The 26301-nt window shown below is 36.7% G+C and overlaps 3 protein-coding genes across 7 annotated transcripts in view; all 3 read right to left on the bottom strand.

The window, feature by feature from the left end:
* kif13a (kinesin family member 13A) overlaps positions 1-1482 on the bottom strand; it is a 97673-nt gene extending 96191 nt beyond the window's left edge. For all 5 annotated transcript variants that reach the window (XM_065270524.2, XM_065270527.2, XM_065270526.2 and 2 more), the window contains exons 1-2: positions 1163-1482; positions 856-946 (exon numbers count right to left, since the gene is read on the bottom strand). In XM_065270524.2, coding sequence (XP_065126596.1) covers positions 856-946; positions 1163-1217 — 146 coding nt within the window. In that variant the 5' untranslated portion in view covers positions 1218-1482. The remainder of the gene's footprint in view (positions 1-855; positions 947-1162) is intronic.
* A 1893-nt stretch (positions 1483-3375) lies between these two features.
* Positions 3376-6292, bottom strand: LOC135752201 (E3 ubiquitin-protein ligase NHLRC1-like). The gene has a single exon (XM_065270609.2). It carries the CDS (start codon positions 6266-6268, stop codon positions 5027-5029), a length of 1242 nt encoding a protein of 413 aa, XP_065126681.1. The 5' UTR covers positions 6269-6292; the 3' UTR covers positions 3376-5026.
* A 799-nt stretch (positions 6293-7091) lies between these two features.
* On the bottom strand, positions 7092-25137 carry ptdss1a (phosphatidylserine synthase 1a). Its single transcript, XM_065270608.2, has 13 exons — positions 24719-25137; positions 21901-21992; positions 21756-21800; positions 21325-21449; positions 19523-19681; positions 18581-18732; positions 18358-18499; positions 14731-14843; positions 14479-14544; positions 11745-11844; positions 11543-11611; positions 11276-11342; positions 7092-9756 (listed from the first exon to the last, which is right to left on the bottom strand). The coding sequence occupies exons 1-13, from the start codon at positions 24895-24897 to the stop codon at positions 9668-9670; spliced, it is 1398 nt and encodes a 465-aa protein (XP_065126680.1). The 5' UTR covers positions 24898-25137; the 3' UTR covers positions 7092-9667.
* Positions 25138-26301: the final 1164 nt, after the last annotated feature.

Raw genomic sequence — 26301 nt, 5'->3', positions numbered from 1 at the left:
TGCTTTCACTTTAAGACACAATTTACTGTTTTTATGAGAATACTTGCCAGGACTGTGGTATTGTGAGACAATTTTGCGTGTATGTGTCCTGTCAAGCGCATAGAGATTCTGTGTTTGCGTGTTTTCGTCTCTGTGCATGTGCTTATAAGTGTGCATCAAAGAAAACAGCTCACTTTAACATCTTCTTCCGCTCAATTTGTTTAAAATGGCTTGAATGTTAACATTTGCAAGGTTTAGAAACACGTGCAAATAATAAACTTTCTATATAAATAGTTATTTATTTGTGAAATGATGCGTATTGATTATTATTAAAGAGATTATTATCATTTATGCGTGATTTCTTTTGCTTATATTTTGTGTCTCTTCTGACTGGGTGTAGCCTCACTACTGGTCTATCCATGTCATGCTCTAACCCACATTGTTTAATATGTGTATGTATAAATCAAAACAAAGCAGGTTGATTATGATGATGCTGGTTTAACATCTGGTAACCATTGCTTGTGAAGACAACAAGAAGCAGAGACTCAGTGCTGTTAAAAACATGAGGCCTGTGGAGGAATTTCACAGCGCTGCTGAACTTTCTTCAGTGCATGACACACTGAGCACACCCAGAGACACCAACACACACACACACACACACACACACACACACACACACACACACACACACACACACACACACACACACACACTCAATCCAATAAACCTGAAGAGAAACACCAAACTCTTTCTGAACAGCTTCTGTCCTCACCACAAACCCATGCATGTGAGTTTAGTTTAATCTGACAGCTTTCATCTATAATGAGGAGTTTGTTTAATAATAAAGCACAGATTCAGATTGTCATGCATGTGTACCTGTTTTCAGTTTTTGCATTGGAGGGCGGTGGGTGCAGAACGGTCTGGTTGTCCTCCATCTCAACTACACATTTTGTGTTGAGTTCAATCTCTGCAAAGGCAAAAGTTGTTCAAAGTTGACTAAAAGTTCGTATATATGTGATTATGTTTAAGTGCACACTAATCTAAAAGTGTTACATTAAACACATACAGTAGCCTAATTTAATACAGCGCACTTCATCGACCTGCAATATAGCAACTTAAACCATCAAAAAGAGATTTCATCCTTAATATTAACGCTTGTTTCTAGTTTATTAATGTCTCTTACCTCTACGGTTCATGGGTCGAACTCGAACCGCCACTTTAACTTTCGTATCCGACATTTTAAGAGAGTTTGAAAGGTTTAAAGCGGAGGAGAAAGCGCTAGCCGCTCCGCACAGCTAACCGAATAAAACATTCACATGAGAAGAGTCCAACAGAGCCGAGCTGAGAAAAACCCGGACAAAACCTCCAAACAGTCCATAACCGAACTGACAAATATACACACGATATTAATCCACAGCAGACCAGTGCTTTGATTTGATCCGGTCTAAATGTGCGGAGAGATCTGATCCAATCTGAACAGCATCCACACCGCCATCTTCACTGACTGACCCAACAACACACACACATACACACACGAGACACACACACTCACACACACACAAACGCACACAAGACACAAACAGGGTTTCAATACTAAAATAGGTCCTGCAGGTTTAGACATTTTTGAGTGAGCTTTACTATGACATCACTAAACTTCTTATTTATGATAACGGGAATAACACGGGTCAGTTATAACCCTTCAATCTCTCCAACCAGGATTCAGGAGTAAGTTACAAATCACCTCGTGCACTTCAGGAGTTACTCTTATTGTGGTGGGTGTAACTAAGTTAGTAAGTATAGTAACTTTTAAATTAAAGTAAGAGATTATTTAGTAAGTAACTTCTGATGTTGAAGTAAATACTGTGTATGGACTGTCGATCAATGATATATAATACAATAGTGGTTAGTCTAAGGTTAAAATGAAAATGCATGTTTTTAATGCATCTTTCTCACTTTAAATAGTTAATAAGAATAATGGTAACACTCTAATGCAGTTTAGTTGGTTATCAGTATTAATATTACTGAGATATATTAATGCCTGATTCTGCAAAACATCCTTAATCCTACCCCATTCCTACCAATACTTAAACTTAACAACTACTTTACTAAGTATTAATAAGCAGTAATTACAAGTCTATTGAGGTAAAGGTAGTTAAAGAGATGTTCACCAAAAAATTAAAAAAAAATTAATAATTTTCTCACTCTTATGTTGTTATAAACCTGTATTAATGTCTTTGTTCTGATAAACACAAAAGAAGATATTTTGAGGAATGTTTGTAATTAAATCGTTCATGAGCACCATTCACTTCCATAGTATTCTTTATTCCTACTATGGAAGTAAATTCCTCAAAATATCTTCATTCGTGTTCATCAGAACAAAGACATTTATACAGGTTGTGACCAGAATAACTGATGTACTTATATATGATTTATTCAAGCTTTTTTAAGCCTATTTTGTATCATTTACTAAATAGGATTTAGGAAGTAAATAGTAATTAAATACTTTTTGAGAGAGAAATTTGTACAGGAATCTAATTACATGGTTGTAGATTAGTGACTAGTAGCCTAATCAATAACTTTTTTTTGTAATTTATCCGACACTGATGAGAACACGACAGATTCTCATTTTGAATTTATTTTTTTGGGATGCCAGTGCTTGCTTTGTAGTTAAACTCATCAAAGCTTAATTATTTTTATTTTATTGTCTGTGTGAATAGTTTCATGCAAGTTGTTAGTGGTGTTTTATCTAGCTGTAAAGTGAGCTAGTTCATGGCTAAGAATTTGGTTAAATTGTAACATCAATTAAACAATACTATCACTATCTCAACATACAGACTTCGGCTATTTTGGGTAATTTTAAGTAATGTATTACTCATTTATTAACCCACACACACACCAATTATGTTAAAGTCAGGGTTGAGTGAAACTCATTTTTGTCATAATCCTTATTTCATAATGTTACATATCACTACAGTAGATATTTTAATGTTTGAACTAACCCGGACTAAAAGGGTGAATTGTAACATTTCACTCCTCTTAACATGCATTTTCTGTTTGTACTGCTATCATTTGAACACTTGTAACTAGACTGAATCACATTTCTAATGCAATGGAAAGAAAAAACTCCAAGATACAGAAAGAAGTGTCTTCCCATTCTGATAGTTAGAACACATTTACTGCATAAAGTGAAAAATGTGTTGTATTACCATGATCATTTTAGTTTTTATTCATTTCATAAATAAGTTAAAGTGAAAATAGTAAATGTAAAGCTGTAATCATCTGGTTTTCTCTTGAGAATGATCAATTTCATTGTGATCTGAGGTAAAACAAACAGTGTTTAACATTTTGTGAGGATGAGGATCCCATCTGGTATGATGAGGAGAACTGGAGCAGAGATGATTGTGAGATTTCCCTCTAGGTGCTTTAATTACTGTGGATGAAACATTCAAATTTACAATCATTTAATTAAGGAATAATGCACATCCAAGGTGGGAAGCTCATCTTATTGTTTAAAAATGTCTTAACCCATCAGAATAAGGCATTCAACAGAATAAAGCATCAGAATAAAGCATCAACAGCCCCGTGGTATAATACAAATTTAATGTATGCACACTTTCAGTGGCCATCATTTGTTATTTACTTATTGTCTTAAGTTTAAGTGTCCTTAAACACAGTGCTTTTTAAAATGCAACCAGATTTTAAACACATGATGCATTTTTATTTTATAGACACATCTATTTACTAGAATCACAGTTTGTGTAAAATAACATGTATGCATTTGGCAGACGGCAATTCACTGTGCATTTATGCTTTAGATTTCATCATGTGTTAACTGGGATCAAACCCATTACTTTTTGTGCTGCTATTGCAATGCTCTACCAACTAAACTACAGGGACAGATTTTCAAAACATATCTGTATCTAAAATTATTCTGAAGTAATTTTATCTATGGACAATTAGTTATTGTTAACTTAAGTTAAATGGTAATTCATCTGTAGTGATATCCATGTGCCTGCTGTGAAAGCTTACAATAACTAAGTTGTGTGAAATCCATAAGAAAATCATTGTGTGTTTTAAAGCTGTTGCATGAAGTAGTATTCATCACATAGATGTTGAGAAGTGTCAGAGAAAAACAAAGAATATTACAAGACCTGAGTTTACACTTTTGTATCATCAATCCGTTTAAGCTTTCAGTTAAAGGAATAGTCTACTCATTTTCAATATTAAACTATGTTATTACCTTAACTAAGAAGAGTTGATACATCCCTCTATCATCTTAGTACGTGCACGTAAGCGCTGGAGCGCACTGCGACACTTCGATAGCATTTAGCTTAGCCCCATTCATTTAATGGTACCACTCAGAGATAAAGTTAGAAGTGACCAAACACATCAACGTTTTTCCTATTTAAGATGAGTAGTTATACGAGCAAGTTTGGTGGTACAAAATAAAACATAGCGCTTTTCTAAGCGGATTTAATAGAGGAACTATATTGTATGGCGGAACAGCACTTTTGGGAGTACTTCAACTCGCCTGAAAAATCCGCTCCCCTTCTCCCTCTCATAATGGGATAAGGAGGGTGTTACTGCGCCGAGTCGAAATACTATTCCTTTAAAAACCAACAAAAATCAGTTAATAAGAAAACAATGGTGTTCAAACTAATCTTTTACACACATGCGCAGACATCCTCCAAAGCGGCGTGTCATTAACTTAAATGAACTAACCCTGGAACATAACCTGCTCTGGTTATCCTCATAGAGTCAGTTACTATGGTTACTTATAGTTACCTCAGTTTTTGAAACTGAAAGCTTATCCGCTTGCTAACTCCTAAACTTACCTGGGTAAGTCACATAACCAGTTTTCTGGGATACACTCCAGGACTTTTCAACATCTGAGGGAATAAAATACTGAAGCAGCGCAACCCACAGAAAATTATTCTGCAAATAACTGCAATTTATATCAGAAACAGAGATGGCGATAGAGAGGACACAACTACAGATTGCAGCTTTATTTGGGCGGGCATGTTCTGATTTACTACACAAGTTAACCTCATTTACTCTCACTGTACAAATCTTCTGTGTATTCAGTGTAAAACTTCACTGTGTGATCACCACTGTCCAGAACTATAAGCTCATTATCTGTTGTTAAAGTCAATCCTACTGGACACAGTAGTCCACTCACCAGTGGAGTTAACACAGCTGATATCTGAGGTTTGCCCAAACTCCACACCATTCCCCGCTGTGTGTCCCCCACAATTACATCTCCGTTTCTGTCAAAAACCACAGAAGATATGGAGATGCACACAGAGTCCATCAGATTCAGACCAAAACTGTCCACCACTGTTAAAAGAACAAAATCACTATTATATATTTTTAGACATGATGGAGTAAAGTTGCCATGAGCAACCCCACTCTTCTCAAGATGCTCCACGACAGCAATGTTTCCTGATATTCTGTCACACGCCACAGACCGTGGACACATCAGATCTTTGAGAACGACTCGATTAACTAAGACTGCACCACGATCAAAGTCCAACACCAGTTGGTTCAGGGTTCCCATCTGTGCATCCGTCACCAAGATCCATCCACAGCCGTCAACATCGACACCCCACGGCAGTTTAAAAGAGTCTCGGACCGTCAACACAGGACAACCTGTGGAATCAAAGACCTTAACGGTCCCATCACCTGCATCTGTTATCACCAGGTGTCCACAAGAAACCACAGCGACGTCAAGCGGATGACAGACATCTGCAGGACCATGTCCATAACCTCCAAAAGCGTGTATGGATGTCCCATGTCGACTTAAGACAGCAACCCTCTTCTCACCATCGTGCACCACTATAATCTCTCCTGAAGATTCATCTACAGCTATTCCACAAGGATTGATGATCAAACCCCAGCCACCAAACGCTGAATAGAGATCGAGTGCTCTCGAGCCAAGGCCTTGAGTCCAGCTGATGGGTTGTTGGAGAGCAGGAAGCCTGCGAGATCCCTGTGTCTGCAGAAGATCTTGGAGATCAACAAGTGCTCGACATTGTGATGTGCTGCCGGCTTCACAAACTTCCCTACAGAACGGACACTCCAGCCGATGATGGACGGGATGGGTAAGGGTGCAAACACACTTCAGACAGAGCACATGACCACATGGTAGATTCTGGGCTGTTTGGTCTCTCTTCTGCACTGAGAAGCTCTCGAAACAAACTTTACACTCCAGCAGGTTTACTCGTATCTCTGTCAGTATGTCTTCAGCTCTCGTGCTGTTGTCACTGTGAGGTGAGATCATGATGTCCATGATATTTCTGCTGGTTTATTTATATACACTGGCCTAGATGGGATGAAGGAGGGGATTTGCGACAGTAACTCTCTCTCTCTCCAACATACAATCAATCACGTGACTGCAAACATGAATCCAGAGTCTGTGTTGCCCTCTACTGGTGAAAAGGGAAAATCGACTTTTTATTTCAACTTTTATTTTATCTTTTTTTTAATGAACACTTTATAGGTCGAAAATATAACATGGGGCACGACCTGGGGACATTCATAAACCTCCAAAACGTAACTTTGTTCACACCAAAGGAATTTTACATTTCTGCATGGCCCAGATTGATTTTTATTAGATTAATTCAGATTAAAAATGTAAATCATTTCTACTCTTTGTATATAATGCATAAGGCACTGGGTTATTTTTGTCTGTGGTTGTTTGAAATCTGATACGGCAGTGTTGGTCTGGTGTGTGTTGTGTAGTTTTATCTTTCCAGTGTCCTCCACACAGACTCATAAACGTTTCATGATCCTCTACTACACACAGATGACCTTCGCTGTGAATAAGATATCAATGGTTTAGTGTCTCAGGTCAAATCATTAACAAGTGAACAGCAGAAGCATTTACTGTAGCTGCTGTGTTTACTGAACTACACAACACAACACAACACGGTGTCTATATATAACATGACTCTATAAGAAGTGCTAAAGATTTTCACATCATTAATCAGTGTTTGTTCACATTGAAGTCTTATGAATGATTTCTGTCTAATGTTATCATGATTATATTTGGATATTTGTTCAGGAGGACACACTACACAATAATGAAGAAAAAAACTACAAAACAAGTATCATAAGATATAGATGATATTTAATCTTAAAACTCGGTTAAATCAAGTGTTTTATATTGAAAAGATATAAGGTCTAGTCATGTTGTGCGTGCCACACTTCAACAAAAATGCAAATTTGAAATTCACAAAGACAAACACTGGATTTCACTTTTATCATTTACATGAAATGTACTCATGATGAGGAAAAAAAGGCCTTTAATCTTTCACAGTGACTTGCTTACACGCATGCACACATACGCTCAAAGACAAACACACATGCACATACAAGCTCTCCATCACATACACGAGCACACGCACACATACAGACTCACAAAAACACACACACATACAAGCTCTCCCTCACACAGACGCAAGCACAAGTACACACACACATGCACACGCACACACAGACTCACAAAGACACACACGCATGCACAAGCTCACACATGCACATACATATGCACACACACACACACACACACAGAGACTCACAAAGCGACACAAAAACACACAAACTCTCCCCCACATGCATGCACGCACACACACACACACGCACAAGCTTATACATGCACAAACATATGCACACACACAGACTCACAAAGACACACAAGCTCTCTCTCACACACACACAATCTCACATACACACGCCACGCACACACACGCTCACACAAACACAACAGAGAGTTTTGGCATGTTTACATCATGTACTGTAGTTTCACATCTAAGACTGCAGCACTGAAGTGAAAAGATGAAGAATCAAATCTTTAGTCCACTTTGAATGAAGAGGACGCACAAAACAACAACAGCAACACAACTAAACATGTCAGTTCATAAAACACACATGCAGGCACACAACTGTTGAATATGTTTGTCTAAAAGCCTTTCAATACTGGCGTTAAGGATGCGTAATCTGATCAAAACATCCATCAGATGAAACCAGATTCAAAAAACAACATTAAACAGCAGAAGAAATATCACTGGAAATAAACCTTGAATTCACAGAAAACCCATGACATTAAAACATCCTGTTGACAAATATCAGTGGAGCAATGAAACCAAAAAGTGCCAAAAAAACACCAGGGTCAACCTCATCTTCTCTAAAGCAGCTTAACCAGGTAACATTCAACTAGACATGAGTCTGAATCATACATTATACTGGCCAAAACACACACGCTTTTACAAACATCTTTAAAGTCAACATGAAATTGATCAAAACATTTCATTGGTACGGATGTTTATTAATCAGAGTTGAATTGTGCTTTCTTAAAAAACCTATTTGCTGTATTTCCATTTCATTTTAAACAGACATGGACCCTTCACATTCATATAATAAACTCAAATCTAAATAACCAAACTAATCTAGAGCAGGAATTTAATTTAACATTCACGTTAACGGAGGGATTGGCCGGTTAGACTGATATCTGAAATCATTCCTGGTAAGAGCAGAAATAACAGAAATGTTGATTTCATGTTGACTTTAAACACTCCGATTTTATACACTGCAAAAAAATTATTTTCAAGAAAAAAAAGTCTTAGTATTTTTGTCTTGTTTTCATTTTCAAGATTTTTTGCTTACCCCATTGGCAAATGTGTTTGCTTGTTTTATGCACAAAATCACTTAACTTTAATATTTTTGGTCTAAAAACTAGACTTATTTTCTTGGGTCGTTTTGCTCATCAAGAAAAAGCATCTTCATTTAAGAATTTTTAGAAATTTTTACTAAAAAACAAGACAAAAATACTAAGAATTTTTTCGTGAAAATCATTTTGTTGCGGTGTGCACTGCCAAAAATGACTCTCTTACTTTTATTATTGTCTTGTTTTCAGAACAAATATCTAAAATAAACATATATACAAACATTTATGTCATGGATGTTTCTTGCTTATAAAAATTCTTAAATTAAGATGTATTTCTTGATGAGCAAAATGACCTAGTAAAATAAATCTAGTTTTTAGACAAAAAAATATCAGATTTAATTGAATCTGTGCTTAAAACAAGAAAAATTATTTGCCAATGGGGTAAGCAATTTTTCTTGAATAAAATGTTTAAGAAAAAAGTAAACATATTTAAAGTTTTTTTCCTACCCCATTGGCAGATATTTTTGCTTGTTTTAAGCACAGAATCACTTAAATTGTATATTTTTTGTCTTAAAACTAGACTTAGTTATAGGTCACTTTCTCATGAAGAAAAGCATTTAAATTTAAGACTTTTTAGATATTTTTACTGAAAACAAGACAAAAAATACTAAGAATTTTTTTTCTTGAAAGTCATTTTTTTTGCAGTGCATTATAATTCATTTGCAGAAACATTTTAATATCAGTGATGTAATTTAAAATCTGATGCATATAATACACAGCTGAAAGTGTTTGTGACATAAAATACTGCTGTGTGAATACCAAACACCGTCTCTGTAGTTATACAGTATTAACATCTCTGACAGCCATGGTGGATCAGACGATTTCTGAAATGTCTGGACCAAACCTGAGATAATCTCACCTTCCATAAACACAGTCATGTGACTTTACCTCCATTAACAAGACTGATTAAACTGTGCAAACATCCGTTCAGTCACGTGAAGGTTCAGTAAATACGCTCTGGACTCATTTCTCCACACTGTTCATGCTTTTACTATTTCCAGAACTTTTTACTTTCCTTCGAGTAGATGAAGATCTGTTCTTCTCAAATTCCCCTATGAAAAAATCAACATAAAGGGCATCATGACACTGTGACGTTGCTCTGTTTGATTAAAAATACCTTGAACATGTTGAGAAGGGGTTTTAACATAAAGTGGCATGGTATCTTATGTAGAGAAGCAAGTGGCTCATGCAACTCCATTTATTGACACAGGTCAGTAGGATTGACAATCTCAAATCATCACAGCTCTGAGAGTAAATTACTGCTGCTGTGTTCATTTAATTGTGACACAAAATTATTTTTTGTGCGTTCATTTTGACTGTCTTGTGTTTCAGGTAACCAACAATGTGCGAAAGGAATCAAGGGCCAAATTGACACTCAATGGGTCTCATTCACTAAGCATGCGTATGCACAAATTTGTGCGCGAGATGTGCATACGGATGTTTTCACGAACAAATCGTGATTCAACAAAAACTTTTTTATCAAAATGTCTTCTAAATGTACACAAAAATTCAAGAAAACCTAAAACCACTCGTACGCAATAATCATGTACATGTGCTATAATTCTAATGTTTATAATAATGTTGATATATAAAATTTACATGATTATATTTTATATTATAATATTTTCTTTATTATATATTATTAAACATCATCTATGATATTATATACATAACATTATATATTATTATAGCCCACTTATTTTTTCTAAACATATAAAGAAGATGCACAATATAGCCTTAGAAGCTGGTATGGCGTTTAAAGAAAAGAAAGAAAGAAGATGATGCACGTAATATCAAATCTTTTTCCTTCCTCACTTTTTAAATCTCTATTTAAAGCATCTGCTTAATGCCTAATGAAGCCTAAATGTCATGTAAATGTAATGATCTCCTGTCTGTTTTATTTTAGATACAGATGCGTGTCTCTGTCATATTAATTAATGTCATATTTGTTAATGTATCCAATACTTCTTTAACGTTACTCTGGTCAGTGGACAGCACTGGCTTTCTCCAGCGACAGCAAAAACTCGCAAAAAAAAATGCAAAGCAGAACAGAACTTTACCGATAATAAATATGATCATGAATTTCTTTTTGAGCTCTTTTGCTTCCATGACAAACTGCTCTAAAGTTTTCTGTGGACTAGCGCTGCGGAAAGCCCTTATATGGAGCTGGTTTGGGCGTGTTTTATGCAAATGACCAACCTCATGCATGCAGCCGCTCTTGTAGAACACTCCAAATTCACTAACGTAAGAACAAGTATAAGAACAAACTCATGTGCATACGCACGTGTTGTGAAAAAGGCAGACAGTTTTCTTGAGAAGTGTAAGTGTGCGTAAAAATACAAAAAACGTACACAATTATTAGTGAATGAAATGAGACGCAATGCTTCTGTGCATAAGATGCCATGCCACTTTATGTTAAAACTGCTACTGTTCCAGACTGTGGCTCAGATACTTGTGAGATCATAATTATATATATTTAATCCAGAAACAAACACTTTATGTTCAATTAGGAGAAACTAAGATTAAAGTGAAATGTGTTTTTTGTTGAGGAATGAGTTGATGTGTTTTTACCTTTGCATTCAGTCACACCATCAGCAGCTACATCTGACGGAAAACTGTCATCACACTCTGAGAACCTCTGAAAAAAATCACAACAATCATCATGAGTTACACATCATCACAATACACTTACTATATGTATACTGTAGTATTTACCATCACATGAAAACTGTCAGTACACAAAGGTTTATAAATTATTTATGATGTTGAGTATTTAAGCAGCTGAGAATGAGAATCAGAGATCTGAAGTAAATGATCAGATTGATGCTTTGTGTTCACCTTCTCTCTGGGCCCATAGTTCTCAGCGTACCACACCATCCCATAAAGACACAAGAATGTGATGAAGGCCTTTAAAAAGATAAATATCCACCCGTCAGCATCACAAAAACTCCTTTCAAAGAGAAATCCTACAGGCTCAGAATTTCAGAGAAGTTTTAGAAATGTTAAGAATAAAAACTGAAGAAACAGCAGCGTAACTCACCAAACACACCAGCCACAAGATCACATACAGAATCTGAGTCTTAGAAAACAAATCTTGTCCAAATTTAATGCACGCTAACGCTTCCAGGAAAGCAATGGCCCTGTATGAAAGAAAGATTCGTTTACTAGAAGATTCAGAAACATGGAGTGAATCTTTACAAGACACTTTTGTGTAATGAATGAAACTGAAGGAAAGAATCAGATGCCCGCAGGACGAGCACAGGCAAACACATTTCATTCATTCCTTATAATTACAACATTATATTATTACATTAACATCAACAGCAAGGAACTAAAGTCAACTTTCATTACAGTCAGAGGGCTCTATCTTGCACCCAGCGCAATTGACTTTGTCCGTGATGCATGTATCATTCGTATTTTGCCCCGGCGCACAGCGGGTTTTTCCCGTCACAGAAGCACGTCGGCAAACTAGGGAATGAACTTGCGCTCCCTGGGTGGTTCAGCGCAAAAAAAGAGGCGTGTTCCGGCGCAAACCATCCCTGATGCTATTTTGCAGTTTCAAAAAACAATTGCGCCACTGACCAGAAAAAAAAAGTTTAAAGTCAGTGGCGCGTTGTTCATTATGCTATTTTAAGGGCGCATGCTTGACCATAATGTATAGCGTGCACAACGCGCATACACTTTGCTTATCTAATCTACACAGATGCAACAGTTATTTTTGCAAATCATAAATTGTTACACTTAAAAATATTAATACACGAGATAAGGGGAATCATAGTGGTGAGCATTGTGGTGATAGTTTTTATTTATTCTCATGCAAATAACGATTAAAATATTTTCATAACTTTGTTGTGTGGCTGTATTACGTTTATTTTATGTAAATAATAATTAAAATGTTTTCATAAGAAACCTTAATGTATATGAACTTGATTTGTAAGAGTACTTTGGGGTTGGACCTTGCTTGCGTTTCTTGGGTCCGATTTCAAAGCCCCCAAACCCTTTCAGCGGTGAGGGTGGACGCAGCGATGTCAGCGATTATTGATTTGCGCCTGGCGCAAGAGTTATTTCTCACGCCGGGAAAATAGCAACAGCGCCCAAGATCCGCCCACAAACTCACTTGCGCGTTGCGCTTCGCACTTGCGTTTCAGATCGTTAAAATAGGGCCCAGAAAGTCAAGTGTTCAACACAACACCTTTGGCCAATAAATACAATATAAAAACATGAATTACAAAAGTTCCCTCCACATCTTTAGATTATTATTTAACATATGATGATTCAATTCTGTTGAGTCTGACTGAGAAACAGGTTTGTAATAAAAAAAGTGATTTAGTTTGTTAGATTTATGTTAATATGGATTAATAAAGGAGGAGTTCAGATGCAAAACCCTCTGTGTCTGAAATGTTTTCACATTTTAACAAACGTTTATGTTTAGGTTCAATCATTTCTCTTTAATGCCAATGAAAAGGTTATTAGTTAGCAAGTAAAATCCCTTATTTTCACAAATGTCACTTCAGTCATTCCAAAAAAACAAATTTGACTTTTATAAACAGTTCCAAAAATGCAAAATTCAGAAATGTAAATAATGTGAAGCACACGTTAGGGGGCGCTGTGATTCAGATCACTGACACATGACCCACAAGACCCTACTGACAAATAAACACCTAAAACCAGCATAAACTGGTAAGCTTGTTTTGCTGGTCTCACAGTGTAGGTTTAACTGATGTAGCAAGCTGGTTTAGCTGTGTTTTGGTCACTTTTTAAGCTGGTCAAGCTGGACGTAGATGGTGTGATGGGAAGACCAGCTAACCCACCAGCTTTAACCAGGCTGGAAGGACCATCTTAATAGCTACTGCCACCTTAAACCAGTTAAATCTCAACAATCTCTTAGCTGGATTGTTCAGTAGGGGAGACACAAGTTTAAATGTGATCCCGGTCGTTTCCCAACCTCATCTCATCTCTCTTTAATCAATCTTCAAGGTCCTCTCTGAATACATTTGCTCAAAATTTTCATATATTTAGTAAACCTTGTTTAACCGGGTTAAAAATTAAGTTTATCTTCTGTCCACTTTGTTGAAATATGGTTGTGGCATTTAATGAATTCTGCAGACAGTGGTATTTCTAAATGGCTTGATTTAAAGAAACGTATAATACGGGCCAAGAGCGTCAATATAATTCTGACGAAGATGACGTTTAGCTGCTTTTTCATTTGAGCTGCTAACAGCAGTGAGTGGATTTCTCATCTTGTTTGATTTATATTTTGTAAGTAGTTCAGTATTTGTGAACGGTTATAAAGAACTTAGTTTATTTAGTGTGTCGCTCTTTGTGTAGGGTGGATCCCTTCACGACCCCTTGTGTTTTGAGAAGCAGTGCCTTAAAGCTTCATAACTGCCTCTGGGCTCAAGAGTACGAGCGGAAACACCAAGAGGTTTGACAGATAAACAATAATAATCAGGTATAACGTTTAATCCAGTCCAGCGTTTTGAGATGTTTAGAAAGAGTCGAACACGAGACCGCTATGAAGCGTTTATAATGTAGGTCATTGTCTGATATCTGTGAAGCGACAACTGAAATAAAGCAGTGATGGCGACCGCAGTGGAACATTAGTGTGCTTAAGGGCTTGTGGTTAAACGTTCGGCTTTTTCACACAATGTCTCGAACCTTTCACCTTTAACAGCATCTATTCCACATGCGACACACACTGACATCTGTTACTGACTACTAGAACAATACCATCACAATGCCATGTGTGCCAACAGGTGTCATTTCAGACTCACCCAAACACCCAGCACTGCGTCCCCACACGTTTGCACTGCGTGTCCGTCAGATAGACGTAATACTGCCTGTACGGTGGACAAAACTCATTCATTACTGTAAACACATAATCATTACACTTGACATGACATCACAAATCATCCCACTGATGCTCTTAACTACTTTAACTACTTCACTACAGAAGCACAATGAGATTTTCACTCAGACTTTACATTACAGACTGCACTAAACAAAACTAAATCTTTCAGTCATACCGTACGGTCGGAGCCGTAATGATGCCAATAAAGAGAATCCTGCACCAACTGAGAGGATGACACGCTGGAAACACAAAGATGTGCTTCAGGAAGAAAGTGTTTAACTCCGTCAGCTTCATTTCACAAAATAAAGACAGAGAGAGAGAGAAAGAGATTTAGTTACACAAAACAAAATCAAGGAAAAAAATGCAAAACAAAAAACATCTCATGAACATTGTCAAACAAGAACCATAAAGTCTACTGTCATGTCATAATAAAACTGACTGATGCACTGTAAAATAAAAAGATTTGATTGGTGTTGGAAGGTAAGATCTGCCGGACGTTAGATCACCAGGAGCAGGGTTAGAAACTACTGATCTATATAAACAAGCAGATAGTGAGAATGTATGAAAGTTATCATGTTCATACAATGAGATATTAATGTTGCTGTCCCAGTGAACAGAAGGTCGTGATCGACTGTATTGTGATCTATTTCACAGTGTAATTAATATCAAACGAGAAAAATAGTGGGCGTGGCTTGTGCTTTCCACTGAGAGTTGATAGGATATAGAAAAATAGGCGTTTCATTCAGAATGGCATTTCATGGAACTCGCAGCAGACAGACAGGTGGAGGGGCGGGGTTAACGAATGCTCCGCCCACACCATCAAACTGACATCATCAGAGAAAGATCTTCAGATTTTGATTAAAGTTTACCAATAAAAACTAGTGCTGCAATGGATCGCAGTTGATCCGTCAGATTATGACCCACGGTTCGGCTCGCATGTGATTTGCGGATTAATACGCACATTTAAAAAGGGAAAGTTTATCATTTGCATGTGTTTCAAAGGTTTGTAAATGTTAACATTCAAGTGATTTTGAACAATTTAAATGCAAAAAGGCGCTAAAGTGAGCAGTTTACTTTACACACAAACGCATGTGTGGTTGAATGTTTTCGGTCCAGCTCCAGTCCGACGTGATCATCCTTTAAAGATCAGCAGATTCAGAACTCTTGATGTGTAAACTTTAGAGAGTTGTGTCACTGTATCTCATACTGTAGTTTATTAACTCTTTCACCGCCAGCGTTTAAAAAAAAAGTTGCCAGCCAGCGCCAGCGTTTTTCATGATTTTCACCAAAGTTTAATGCCTTCCAGAAAATGTTCTTCTTTAAATATATAAACATACAATATACCAAATGAAAGAACAGACCCTCTGCTTTCAAAAAAAAAACCTGTTTCTTCCTACCTTCAGTGGTTCTTTTGTAATCAGCTTTTGAATATGGGTAGGTTTCTGCAAAAACACCACATTTTGAGCAAAAAGCAGAGATAATTCCATTTTTGTGACTAACTTTTCATAGAGATCCCATTCAGAGCGATCTTTAAAACAGACACGGACATGCAGCCGCTTGCCATAGGGCAATACTTCCGGTTTTAAAAAGTTGCGGAAGGGCGCCACCTGGTGGATAATAGCGGTATTGCGGAAAGACGGAAAATCTCGTCATTGGCGGGGAAGCGTTTTCTCTTAATTGACGAGATATCTCGTCAATGGCGGGGAAAGAGTTAAAATACATTTGGCGTATAGAGCAATGAAAAACAATGTAACGTTTTTATGTGGAGCATTTATGCTGTGCCGTTTGTAATTCACCCTCTGTCTGTGTGTGTGCGCGCGTTTAAGGGCACTCAGTAGTGCACACACGGAGAGACGCGTTTTAAAGACAAAGCGAATATAAAATCTTTCTGTTCTTGACAGGGAACATACAAACAAAATGATCTTCACAGTATTCTTTTTCTAATAAAAACATTTGTTTATGTCTTAAGTTTATGTATAGATTACAGTCAGAAACCAGTCTGTGCTTCTCTTAAAGAGACAGTAACCTCAATTAAACTACTTAAATCTGTGTCATTAATGTTAATCAATCAGAGAAAATCACTTCTGTAGCTTTAAAAAATAATAATTACATTTAATTAATACAATAAATACAGTGTTATTTAGTATTTAATTTGATATCTGTACCTGATGATAATTTTAGACCTTACTTAATCTGCAACTTTGTTTTTTATAAATGTTTGTAATTTCTTAATTTGTTATTAGATTTTTCCCATCCTTTTTTTTGCTGATCAGAAAAATAATCCGATCCGTGCCTCAAAAACTGTAATGTGATCTGAACTGTGAGTTTTGTGATCCATCACACCCCTAATAAAAAGGGTACATGACTTTAAAAAAAACACAGATAAATTGTTAATAATAAACACTGCAGTAAAAAGAGGCCATTTTGATTTCATGGGGACTTTTAAAGCTAAAGGACAGGAATATTGTAGCAGATGTTCATATTTCCAAATCTGTTTGACTGATTCATATCCAGTAAAATCTCTATTAATCATTTGTATTTGTTGAGTCTTCTCCCAGACCTCTGTTACCCCTCCTCCAAATTCCTTTTCAAAAACATTTCATTACTTTTTAAAGGGCCCTGAATAGCAAAGCAAGACCAAGACCGCTTCTCTTTTGAACAATAGTGTCCTTTCATCACCAAGGCAACGGGTTAGGGTGACGGTATCTAGTGTGCATCAGACTGACCCCCCCTCCTCTTCCTCCAGATCATTCTTTATGTGTGAAATGGGCAAAAATGTCACCGTTTTCATTCAAACCAATACAACACCACTCACTGATGAAAAGTTTATCTGGAATATTTAGGTAAACCTAGCTACTGTTAACGTACTCGCAAGCAATCGCTCCAGAATGTTCAAATCTATCTTTCAAAGTGTAAAAAAGATGCATAAAACCAGCCAAACAGATCTGAGCCCAGACGTCTGAGACAGTGGTTTGTGTGGCTATAACTACCATGATAATGTGTAAGTGCATGTGGACGATTCTTGTGAAATTAGACTTATGAGGTGTCATGAAACATTTGGATAAAAAAGTAAATGCTATCAAAATAAGAAGCATACAGTTACAAACATCTCTTCATGTACTATTTTCCACATGATTTCAAATGACATCATGTAAACCAATGTTTTTTTTTCACATTTAAGGGGAAAATTGTCATTACCGCAACGTGTCCATGATTTGGATTCTTTGACATGGAAATGTTTATAATAAAAAAATAAAAATAAAAAGCTTCAGTGCATGTTATACCAGAAACATTTCCAGTAAAGAAACATAAGGTATTTGGTGATCATTGGTAAAAGTAGAGACAATAATTAGGAATATAAATGTGTCCAAGACCAATTTTCTCATCCTCCGCAACAATTTTCAATCATTGTTAAGCCCTCAAGGAACTAACATTTTCAAAAATTATTTGTTGGAAGGGACTTTCAAGATGGCTACCAGGTAAGCAGTCCTTATTTTTTCTCTCCAGATAAAATTTTGTTTTAGTTCTCATTACCAAAACATGAGTTTGTAAATGCATATATTGAATGTAATATCATGTTGCGGTAATGATAATTTTTGATAATGATAATATAAAAAATGTGAATAATTGTAAAATATTTTTTAAATCCTATAAAAGTAAGAGTTATAGTAAGTTCAGACATTAATCTTATATGTGCAAAAAAAATGGCTTCAAGGGCTTATTACAATTTTTTGATGCTGGGCACCTCCTAAATCTGGATTTTGTGAGAATCACCCACGTGTGTTTATTTCAACCAACTAACCTGCCAGATAATCATGAAGAGATAAACTCCAGCCACCCTCTGGAAAGAAGATTTAGGATCAAACCAGCGCACGTACGTCCAGCTGGCGGGTGTGAACTGTAAAGCAGCTCGTTTGATCTTTCCTGTGAGTCTGTGGATGTCTCTGTAGAGTGAAGATGATGGTCAGATCTTCATCAGTTACTGTAAACATCATCACACATCATCAGATCTCACATCAACTCACTTGATACTGGCCCAGTGATACGTGCGCATCTCTAAGAAACGGCAGACGGTCATTCCCAGCCAGATGCCTCCTCCGTTACACAACAAAATATCCAAAATCACTTGGTCCCACCAGCACTCGGCAAAATTAGGCAGAAGATGCATGAAGAACAGCTGTGGACAGAAAACTACTGTCATCTTATATTGATTTTATACCATTTATAAACAACAAAAGCACTAGTTTACTACTATATCACTAGTACTTGATCCCTACTAGTATACTTCTTAGGCAGCTACATTTAAGGGCTATATCCTATGTGAAATGTGAGTTGTGTGTAAGGTTTAACATGCAGCGGGGCTAAAATGAGGAATCTTAGATGGCAGTAGGGCTGTCAAAAGATTAATCGTGATTAATCACATATAAAATAAAAGTTTGGGTTTGCATAATATATTTGTGTGTGTAATTTTTATGAATATATAAATACACACATACATGTATAAATATAAGAAACATGTTTATGTATTTTTTATGTATATATAATATTTAATATATCAAAAAAATTATATATATAATTATACACACACACACACACACACACACACACGTAAATGTTTCTTACATACATGCATGTATAAAAAATAATTACACACAGTGCACACACATATATTATGCAAAAATAAACTTTCATTTTGTATACAATTAATGGTGATTAATCTTTTGACAGCCCTAGATGGCAGGCAGCATAAAATACATTACAGCCAGACGTGTGAAACATCTGTAATACCTTAATATGTTGCCTAAGAAGGAAGCTCACAAAGTTTGGGAAGAAAGTTATAAAATGAGAGAAGTTTTTGGTTATAAAAGTCGAGTTTTCTGTAATAAATCATTATTAATAAACAATGTTGAGCATTTATGTCCATCAGTCTGTGGTGTTATTGACTATCACATGCATCATGCTCTTACCTCTGTGAGCTCCCACGTGATGCTAATGGTCCAACAAACGCCGTAGCTGCGGATGAGAAGAGCCTTCATACCCCAACCCCAAAAATGACTGAACGCAAAGATGTCAAAGTGACTGAGGATTCGCTCCCAGGTGATCACGTGACAGTTTACAGCATACTCCTGTCAATCATCACAACATCATCACAGATGTGTCAGGAGATAACATACTGTTACCTTTCAAAGATCAATAAAAGCATTTATTAAACCTCAGCTGCTCATTATGAACTATAATTTTTTGTGTTACACAGATTAAAATTAGGGATGCTCTGATCGATTGGCTGCAGATCGGTATAGGCTGATAACGGCATTAAATGACTCGATCGGTATCGGCTCCAAAAATCCTGATCGGAGCATCACTAATTAAAATAAACACACAGCTGTCCACAGTTACTGTTAGGGTTGCGAAATTTCAGGAATTTTCAATGTTGGAATTTTTCAATGAGAATTAAAGGCGGGGTGCATGATTTTTGAAATTTTCCAAACACTTTGAAAAAGGGAGTCGGGCCGAGAACCGAAACACAAACACACTTGTAGCCAATCAGCAGTAAGGGGCGTGGCTATTAACTGACATCGTTACTTGGGTTGTGTATGTGTGGGGCGGGTCTATCAAAAGAAGGTCCAGATTCTATTGGGGTAGGGGTGTCTTTGTTTAGGTGATTTCAAATGTCAACATTGGCTTTCAGAGATCATGCACCCCACCTTTAATGGGAATTTATGGAAATAAACTGGGAATTTAAGTTGCCTATAACTGGGAACTTAAATGTAGTTAAAAAAAATCCTGCAGCATAATTTTATTAAGATTTAATACAATTTTAGCTGAATTTCTACCCTGCACATTCTTCCATAACATGCACAGATAATTTCTTGAAGCCTACATACAAAATAATATCAAAATGTCCATCTTTGCATATATTTTACATAATTACATAAATTAGTTTATAACTTCCTTGTGCTGTCTGTAAGCTAGTGTGCAACAACACTATACCATTGTAAAGACAAATACACTGACTGAGAAAACATTTAGGTGTTTGGACACATTTCTTATTTTTTATGTTTTTAAAAGAAGCCTCTTAAACTCATCAAGCCTGAATTTATCTGATCAAAAATCATTCATATTAGAATAATTTCTGAAGGATTTTTGATCAAATAAATCCACGGCTTGATGAGCGTAAGTATCAAGATTCTTAAAAATGTGTATTACCTTGCCTGCCTGTCTGCTTATGACCAAACTAAATGTTTATTCATGTTTGCATATGATATAGTTTATATTTTTATATGATATACGGGTGGTTTCCCAGACAGGGATTAGTGTAAACCAGGACTAGGCCTTAGTTTAATAAGGAAATATAACTAGTTTTAACAAACATACCTTACTAAAAACATTACTGGTTTGGAATATGAGGGAAAACAATGTCACTGATGTATTTTAAGATATGGCAGTGCAAGTTGTTTTCAGTTTGGACAGCTCTTACATTTTTTAAGTCTAGGACTAGTCTAATCCCGTTCTGGGAAACTGCCCATAGTGTATAATTATTTTCCTAAATTTCCAAATAATTCCCCTAAATTCCTGTTAATTCTCATAAACTGTTAAATTCCCAATTTGGAATATTTCCAAAATTCCCCAGATTAAGTTCCCATGGAAAGTTTCCACCTCTTTGCAACCCTAGTTACTGTACACAAAACATCAACAACAAGTATGAACTTGTGGCTAACCCTTCACCATAGACAGACCAGAAAACAAACTATACCCAACCCTCACTAACCATTATATCAGCTTCTCTCTTGGCATAGCGGAGGTCTGGATCTAGCCAGTACATCAGCGCTTTCACCTGATCCCAGTTCAGGAAGATGATGAAAACCAGGAAGAGGAAGTAGAGAACACTCAACCCTGAAAAACAAACAAACCATTTTACACACAAACACCTAAATCACTTCTGAGATGAAACTCAACACTATGTTATTACTTTATTTACATTATTAAACACAAAGGAAACATATTTTAGACCACATATAATCTCATCATTTAATCCCACAATCATAAGACATATATTTCTACTCAAAGAAAATCAAACCTATTTTAGCCCCATTAAGATTGTGACATATATACACTACATGCACATTTCTGCCCACATTCTCATCTCAAATATCTCTTGAGGGGTTTAAAGTGAACAGGCCACAGAACAGTGATGCTTACCGAACACAATGCGCCATATTGCCGGATGAGGTCTCGTGAAGGGCCCTGAAAGCAAACCAAACTGTTATTAACCTGCATCCATCCCTGCATCTCTCTCTCTCTCTCTCTCTCTCTCTCTCTCTCTCTCTCTCTCTCTCTCTCTCACCGTTAGGAAAGGCAAGAACACTGATGACCAGGAAGAAGGAGATGACCAGGATGAGACCCACCCACACGTTACTGTCCGGATTTCCATCATCTCTGGAAGGGAAAGATTCAGTGACACAACTACAGTCATTCACAGTTTACATCAGACATAAATCATGCAGTTATACACCTCAAAGAATTCATGTCGTTCTTGTGCTATAACAAAGACTGAACTCATTAGATGATGAATAAAGTAATGTATGTGTAACAGAAGAGGTCATGTGATCATGTGCAGCGTAGTGTGTGTGACTCCTGAACCTCTCAACACATCAAACACAATTACTTTTCTGTATTGCCATCTACTGAAATAAGAAAGTTAAAGGTGCTGTAGAAGGTTAAACTGAATTTATTTAGGCATAGATGAATAATAAGAGTTCTGTACATGGTAATGACATATCATGAGCCTCAAACACGATTGTTTTCTCCTTTTTATGTAAACCTCATGAACGCAAAAGACTGCTGGAAAACAGACCGATCTCAACATAGCACCAATTGTGATGTCAGATGTACACCTACACCCCAACATTAAACCATGTACAATGTTGTTACAATATAAAGTTGTGACTGCTAGGTTAGCACTTTATGCTAGTTAATGCTATATGCTAGCGTTTAGGCTGTAGTTCTACTATTGAAGTTACAGTTACGCTTTGCAGGTCCATACTGAAAAAAAAACACAAACTTACCACTCAGAAACGTCCATTAACAATCTCCAAACAATTAATTATTCCTCAAAATCTGATCCAGACTCAAACATAAGATCTGTTTACACACACACAGAGCTACTGAAGGAGAAACAGCCAATCAGAGCAGAGCGCTACATTATTATTCATGACCCTTTCAAATAAGATAATAATAGACCATTTCATTCTAAAGACAAATCCTAGGGTTGTAAATGGACATGGAAAACTGACTCTGGATCATTTTTGCACTTAATAAAGCCACAAAGCTTCTGTGTAGATATCATGCAATCTTTCAATGCATTCTTTGGCACCTTTAAATGTTTCCCATCATCATTAGCCCTGAAGAACAATGTGCTTATTCTAGTGTTAGTCAGGTGAGGAGAGGCACTCATTTTAGTGTGGATATCACGAGATATTTACCAGAATTTTCCACGATCTGTATTTCTGGGGCCAGTTGTTCAAAAAATTTAATCTGGATCAAAATGATCCGGATTTGGAAATCACATTTTTTCCTATTCAGGATCAGGTAATCCGTCTTACTTTTATGCCGGTTTTTCAAAGCAACATTGGACTGGATCACCCTGATCCAGATACACAGTTTTCAAGATTACCAAATCCAGATTACCTGTGCTCTAAATGGGACAACATATCACAACATGTGCTACCAGCTATATGAAGAACAGGTAGAAGAACCAATATGGGATCACTGTAAGAGTTTTTAATTTTGAGACAAAACACAAAAATAACATAAACATCCATTTATAATTTCTTTTATGAACCCTCATCTGAGTCACAAAAAATATATATCCAATAACAAATACATTGTGGACGCACAAAGGACGCTTCAAGTGTCTTTTCTGACCTCCTGTGACTGCTGGCTCTACCAGTGAGGGTCCAGGTTGTATTTCAATAATACAGTAGGGCTGAGATCCAGAATGAATGTTTCCTCACTTTCCTTTACAATCGTAGGCTCACCATCCCCTACAACACCTCGAATCCCATGCAGAGCTTTATAGTTTTACCTCCAATAATGTCCAGAACCACATCTGTGTATTCATCAACACTGCTCATTGCAAAACAAGATGTGCAATTGAGCTTTTAAATGGAGTTCTGAAGAGACGCTTTGCATGCCTTAACTACTTGCGAGTGGAACCACAGAGTGCATGCAACATAATACTAGCGTGTAACGTCCTGCACAACATCGCTACCAGGTGCCATGTCCCTCCCTGTGATGATGTTTATGATGCACCTGAGCCGTTTGAAGAACCAGACCAACCTCTGGCATTCTGTCAGAATGAGGGACTGAGTGGACGTATAGTAAGGGATGCCATTGTTAGACATTGTTTTTGACAGGCTCATCTCTGATGATTGTTTCCTTGAAATTAATATACGGTGATGAATGACATAAATTTTTTTGTTTGTGATTGAAATCAGTTTGGGGGATTATTTCATTTTTCATTATTTTTACTTTACTGAATAGCTTAATTGGTAGCCTATGTCTACTATATCTACTTTATCACTGTTACAACGATTACACAGGTCAAGTGCAAAATATAAATAAAAGTATATACACTAAATGAAACAAATGTGTTATTTGACCAATTTTAAAGTTTTCCTACATTTCCCTCCTGGAATCCACCTTTAAATCCTACCCCCTGTTGGGATCAGGATAATCTAGTTTTTTTGGATCAAAGTTATCCAAATCCTACTGACAAGTTTTGAACAACACAAACTGAAGGTTTGATCCAGATTTAAACTAGGATTGGATTCTGTGATCTAATCTGATTTCAGATTCCTTCTTTCCCTTTTGAACAACCCATTTTCAAGATTTGATCCAATCCGATAACCAAAATCCGATCATCTTACCTTTGAACAACTGGCCCCTGATGTTTCGAGTGACAGCTAGCATACAGATGAACTTGACTTAACAGATACATTACACAAAAATCAAACCTGATGCGTCACGACACACACTAAACAATAACTGAACACTGGACAAACATAACTGTGTGTATGTGTATTTGTTTATGTTGTTAAGTGTGTGTGACATTGGATGTGTATCATTGTATCGTTGTCAGTGTTGCGTCACCACTCACTCACCGCGTGAACGCGAAGTACATAAGGCTGAGGATGGTGCATGTGAGCAGTGTGATGGTGTGCGGTTTGTAGAAGAAGTCGATGGTGATGTCCTCCACCTGCTGCTCGTTCATCATATGGAAATGCATCCGATAATACAAATCATCTTTACTGGGAGTCTGACATCTCTGCGCGGACGCCATGCTGGAGATCCGTGATGACGTCTTTAACGGCACTAAGTGGTGCTCGTCACCTCTGTCTGCGCATGCAGCTGCAGCTGCACTAATGCTCTACCTGACCTTTGTCAAATACATGAACTTCGCTAGCGAGTCAACCGTTCCGTGTGCGTAGAAATAGAAAGAAAGATGGCAGACAGTTTAGGTGAAGAAGGACAGATCTTGCGGTCCATTGGTGTGCGGGATGTGGTGAACGCGCATGCGCTATGGAGAGCCGTTAGGGTCAAAAACACAATGAAACGAGCACGGATGCAGAGTGAAGTTTCCAGTGAGTTATATTCAGGGCAAACAAACATTATCTTGATACTCCAGTCAGAGATAAATATTGTGTGAATGATGTGTTTCGTTAGATACAAGATTAGGTTAACAAATGATGCTGCACTGAGTGATTGTAGTGGATGGCTGTGTGACGTCACTTTCTCTTGACTTCACACGGTTCCACTTTTGAGTCCAAATACCCACACTTGCGGTCTTTGCACTTGACCACTTGACTACGTACATGACATATTTTCTGTATTTTGCCCAAGTGTTTCAGTGGGTGTGAAGATTGCAAGCCTGCATGTAAAATTGTTCACCTGATGGGACTTAGCAAGTGTTAAAATGTCAATCCTTTATTTAAGCTACTTTAAATATATATTTTTAAGTTTTTCTTTAAATAAAATCAACACATAAACACTCTGAAATAAACATATGCTGATTATTATCTGCACTTATCTGAAACTTTCTGAAGCACCTGTAAAAAACTCTTCATTTTGTGCATGCAGCTTTATTAAAGTTTATTGTTTATTGAATAGTGCCTGAATAAAACACACAATTAATATTGTTTCTAATTATGTGATAAAAGCAGATGCAGATGTTATACAAAACACATAACAATGTTTGCACCAATAAAATGTGCAACACTTTCTTTTTTACTACAAATATATGTAATATCCATTTATTAATTTACAATTAAAAGTTTCTGCGACATCTCTCGAGGTTTGGGCAAAATTTTCATGATTTACATGCAGAGCCTGATGCATAGTGGGATACGCTTAGCATTAAGTACCTCTCAGAAGCCGTATTTAAGATAGTGTGGGTTAAGGGCACTGCACTTTGACAATTTTAAGATATGGGACTGTTTTTCTCAATTATTTCCTGTCATGTGCACATGCTCTTGAGTGGCCAAGACCGCAAGTGTGGGTATTTGGACGCAGCCTTCGTCTTCACTCTATAGAAGTGTAAAAATGAACATACTTACAGCACAGGGTTTATTTCTGGCTAAAAGATAAAATAAATTAATTAAAAAAAATTTTCTTTTTTGAAGCTAAAAATGTGACAGATATAAATGATCTACAATAGTGCTGTAAACAGTTGGCTATAATTTTGTAT

This window comes from Paramisgurnus dabryanus, chromosome 13 (genome assembly GCF_030506205.2).
Source record: "Paramisgurnus dabryanus chromosome 13, PD_genome_1.1, whole genome shotgun sequence".
In the NCBI taxonomy this organism is placed as follows: domain Eukaryota; kingdom Metazoa; phylum Chordata; class Actinopteri; order Cypriniformes; family Cobitidae; genus Paramisgurnus; species Paramisgurnus dabryanus.
This window is presented reverse-complemented; position numbering and strand designations above follow the sequence as displayed.

Coding starts and splice junctions, on each gene's coding strand:
- ptdss1a (XM_065270608.2), bottom strand. CDS start 24,897: ATGGCGTCCGCGCAGAGATGTCAGACTCCCAGTAAAGATGATTTGTAT. Junction 19,682..21,324: donor AGAGAGAAGCTGATATAATG/GTTAGTGAGGGT, acceptor GATGATTGACAG/GAGTATGCTGTAAACTGTCA. Junction 18,733..19,522: donor TCACGTGGGAGCTCACAGAG/GTAAGAGCATGA, acceptor TTCTGTCCACAG/CTGTTCTTCATGCATCTTCT.
- LOC135752201 (XM_065270609.2), bottom strand. CDS start 6,268: ATGGACATCATGATCTCACCTCACAGTGACAACAGCACGAGAGCTGAA.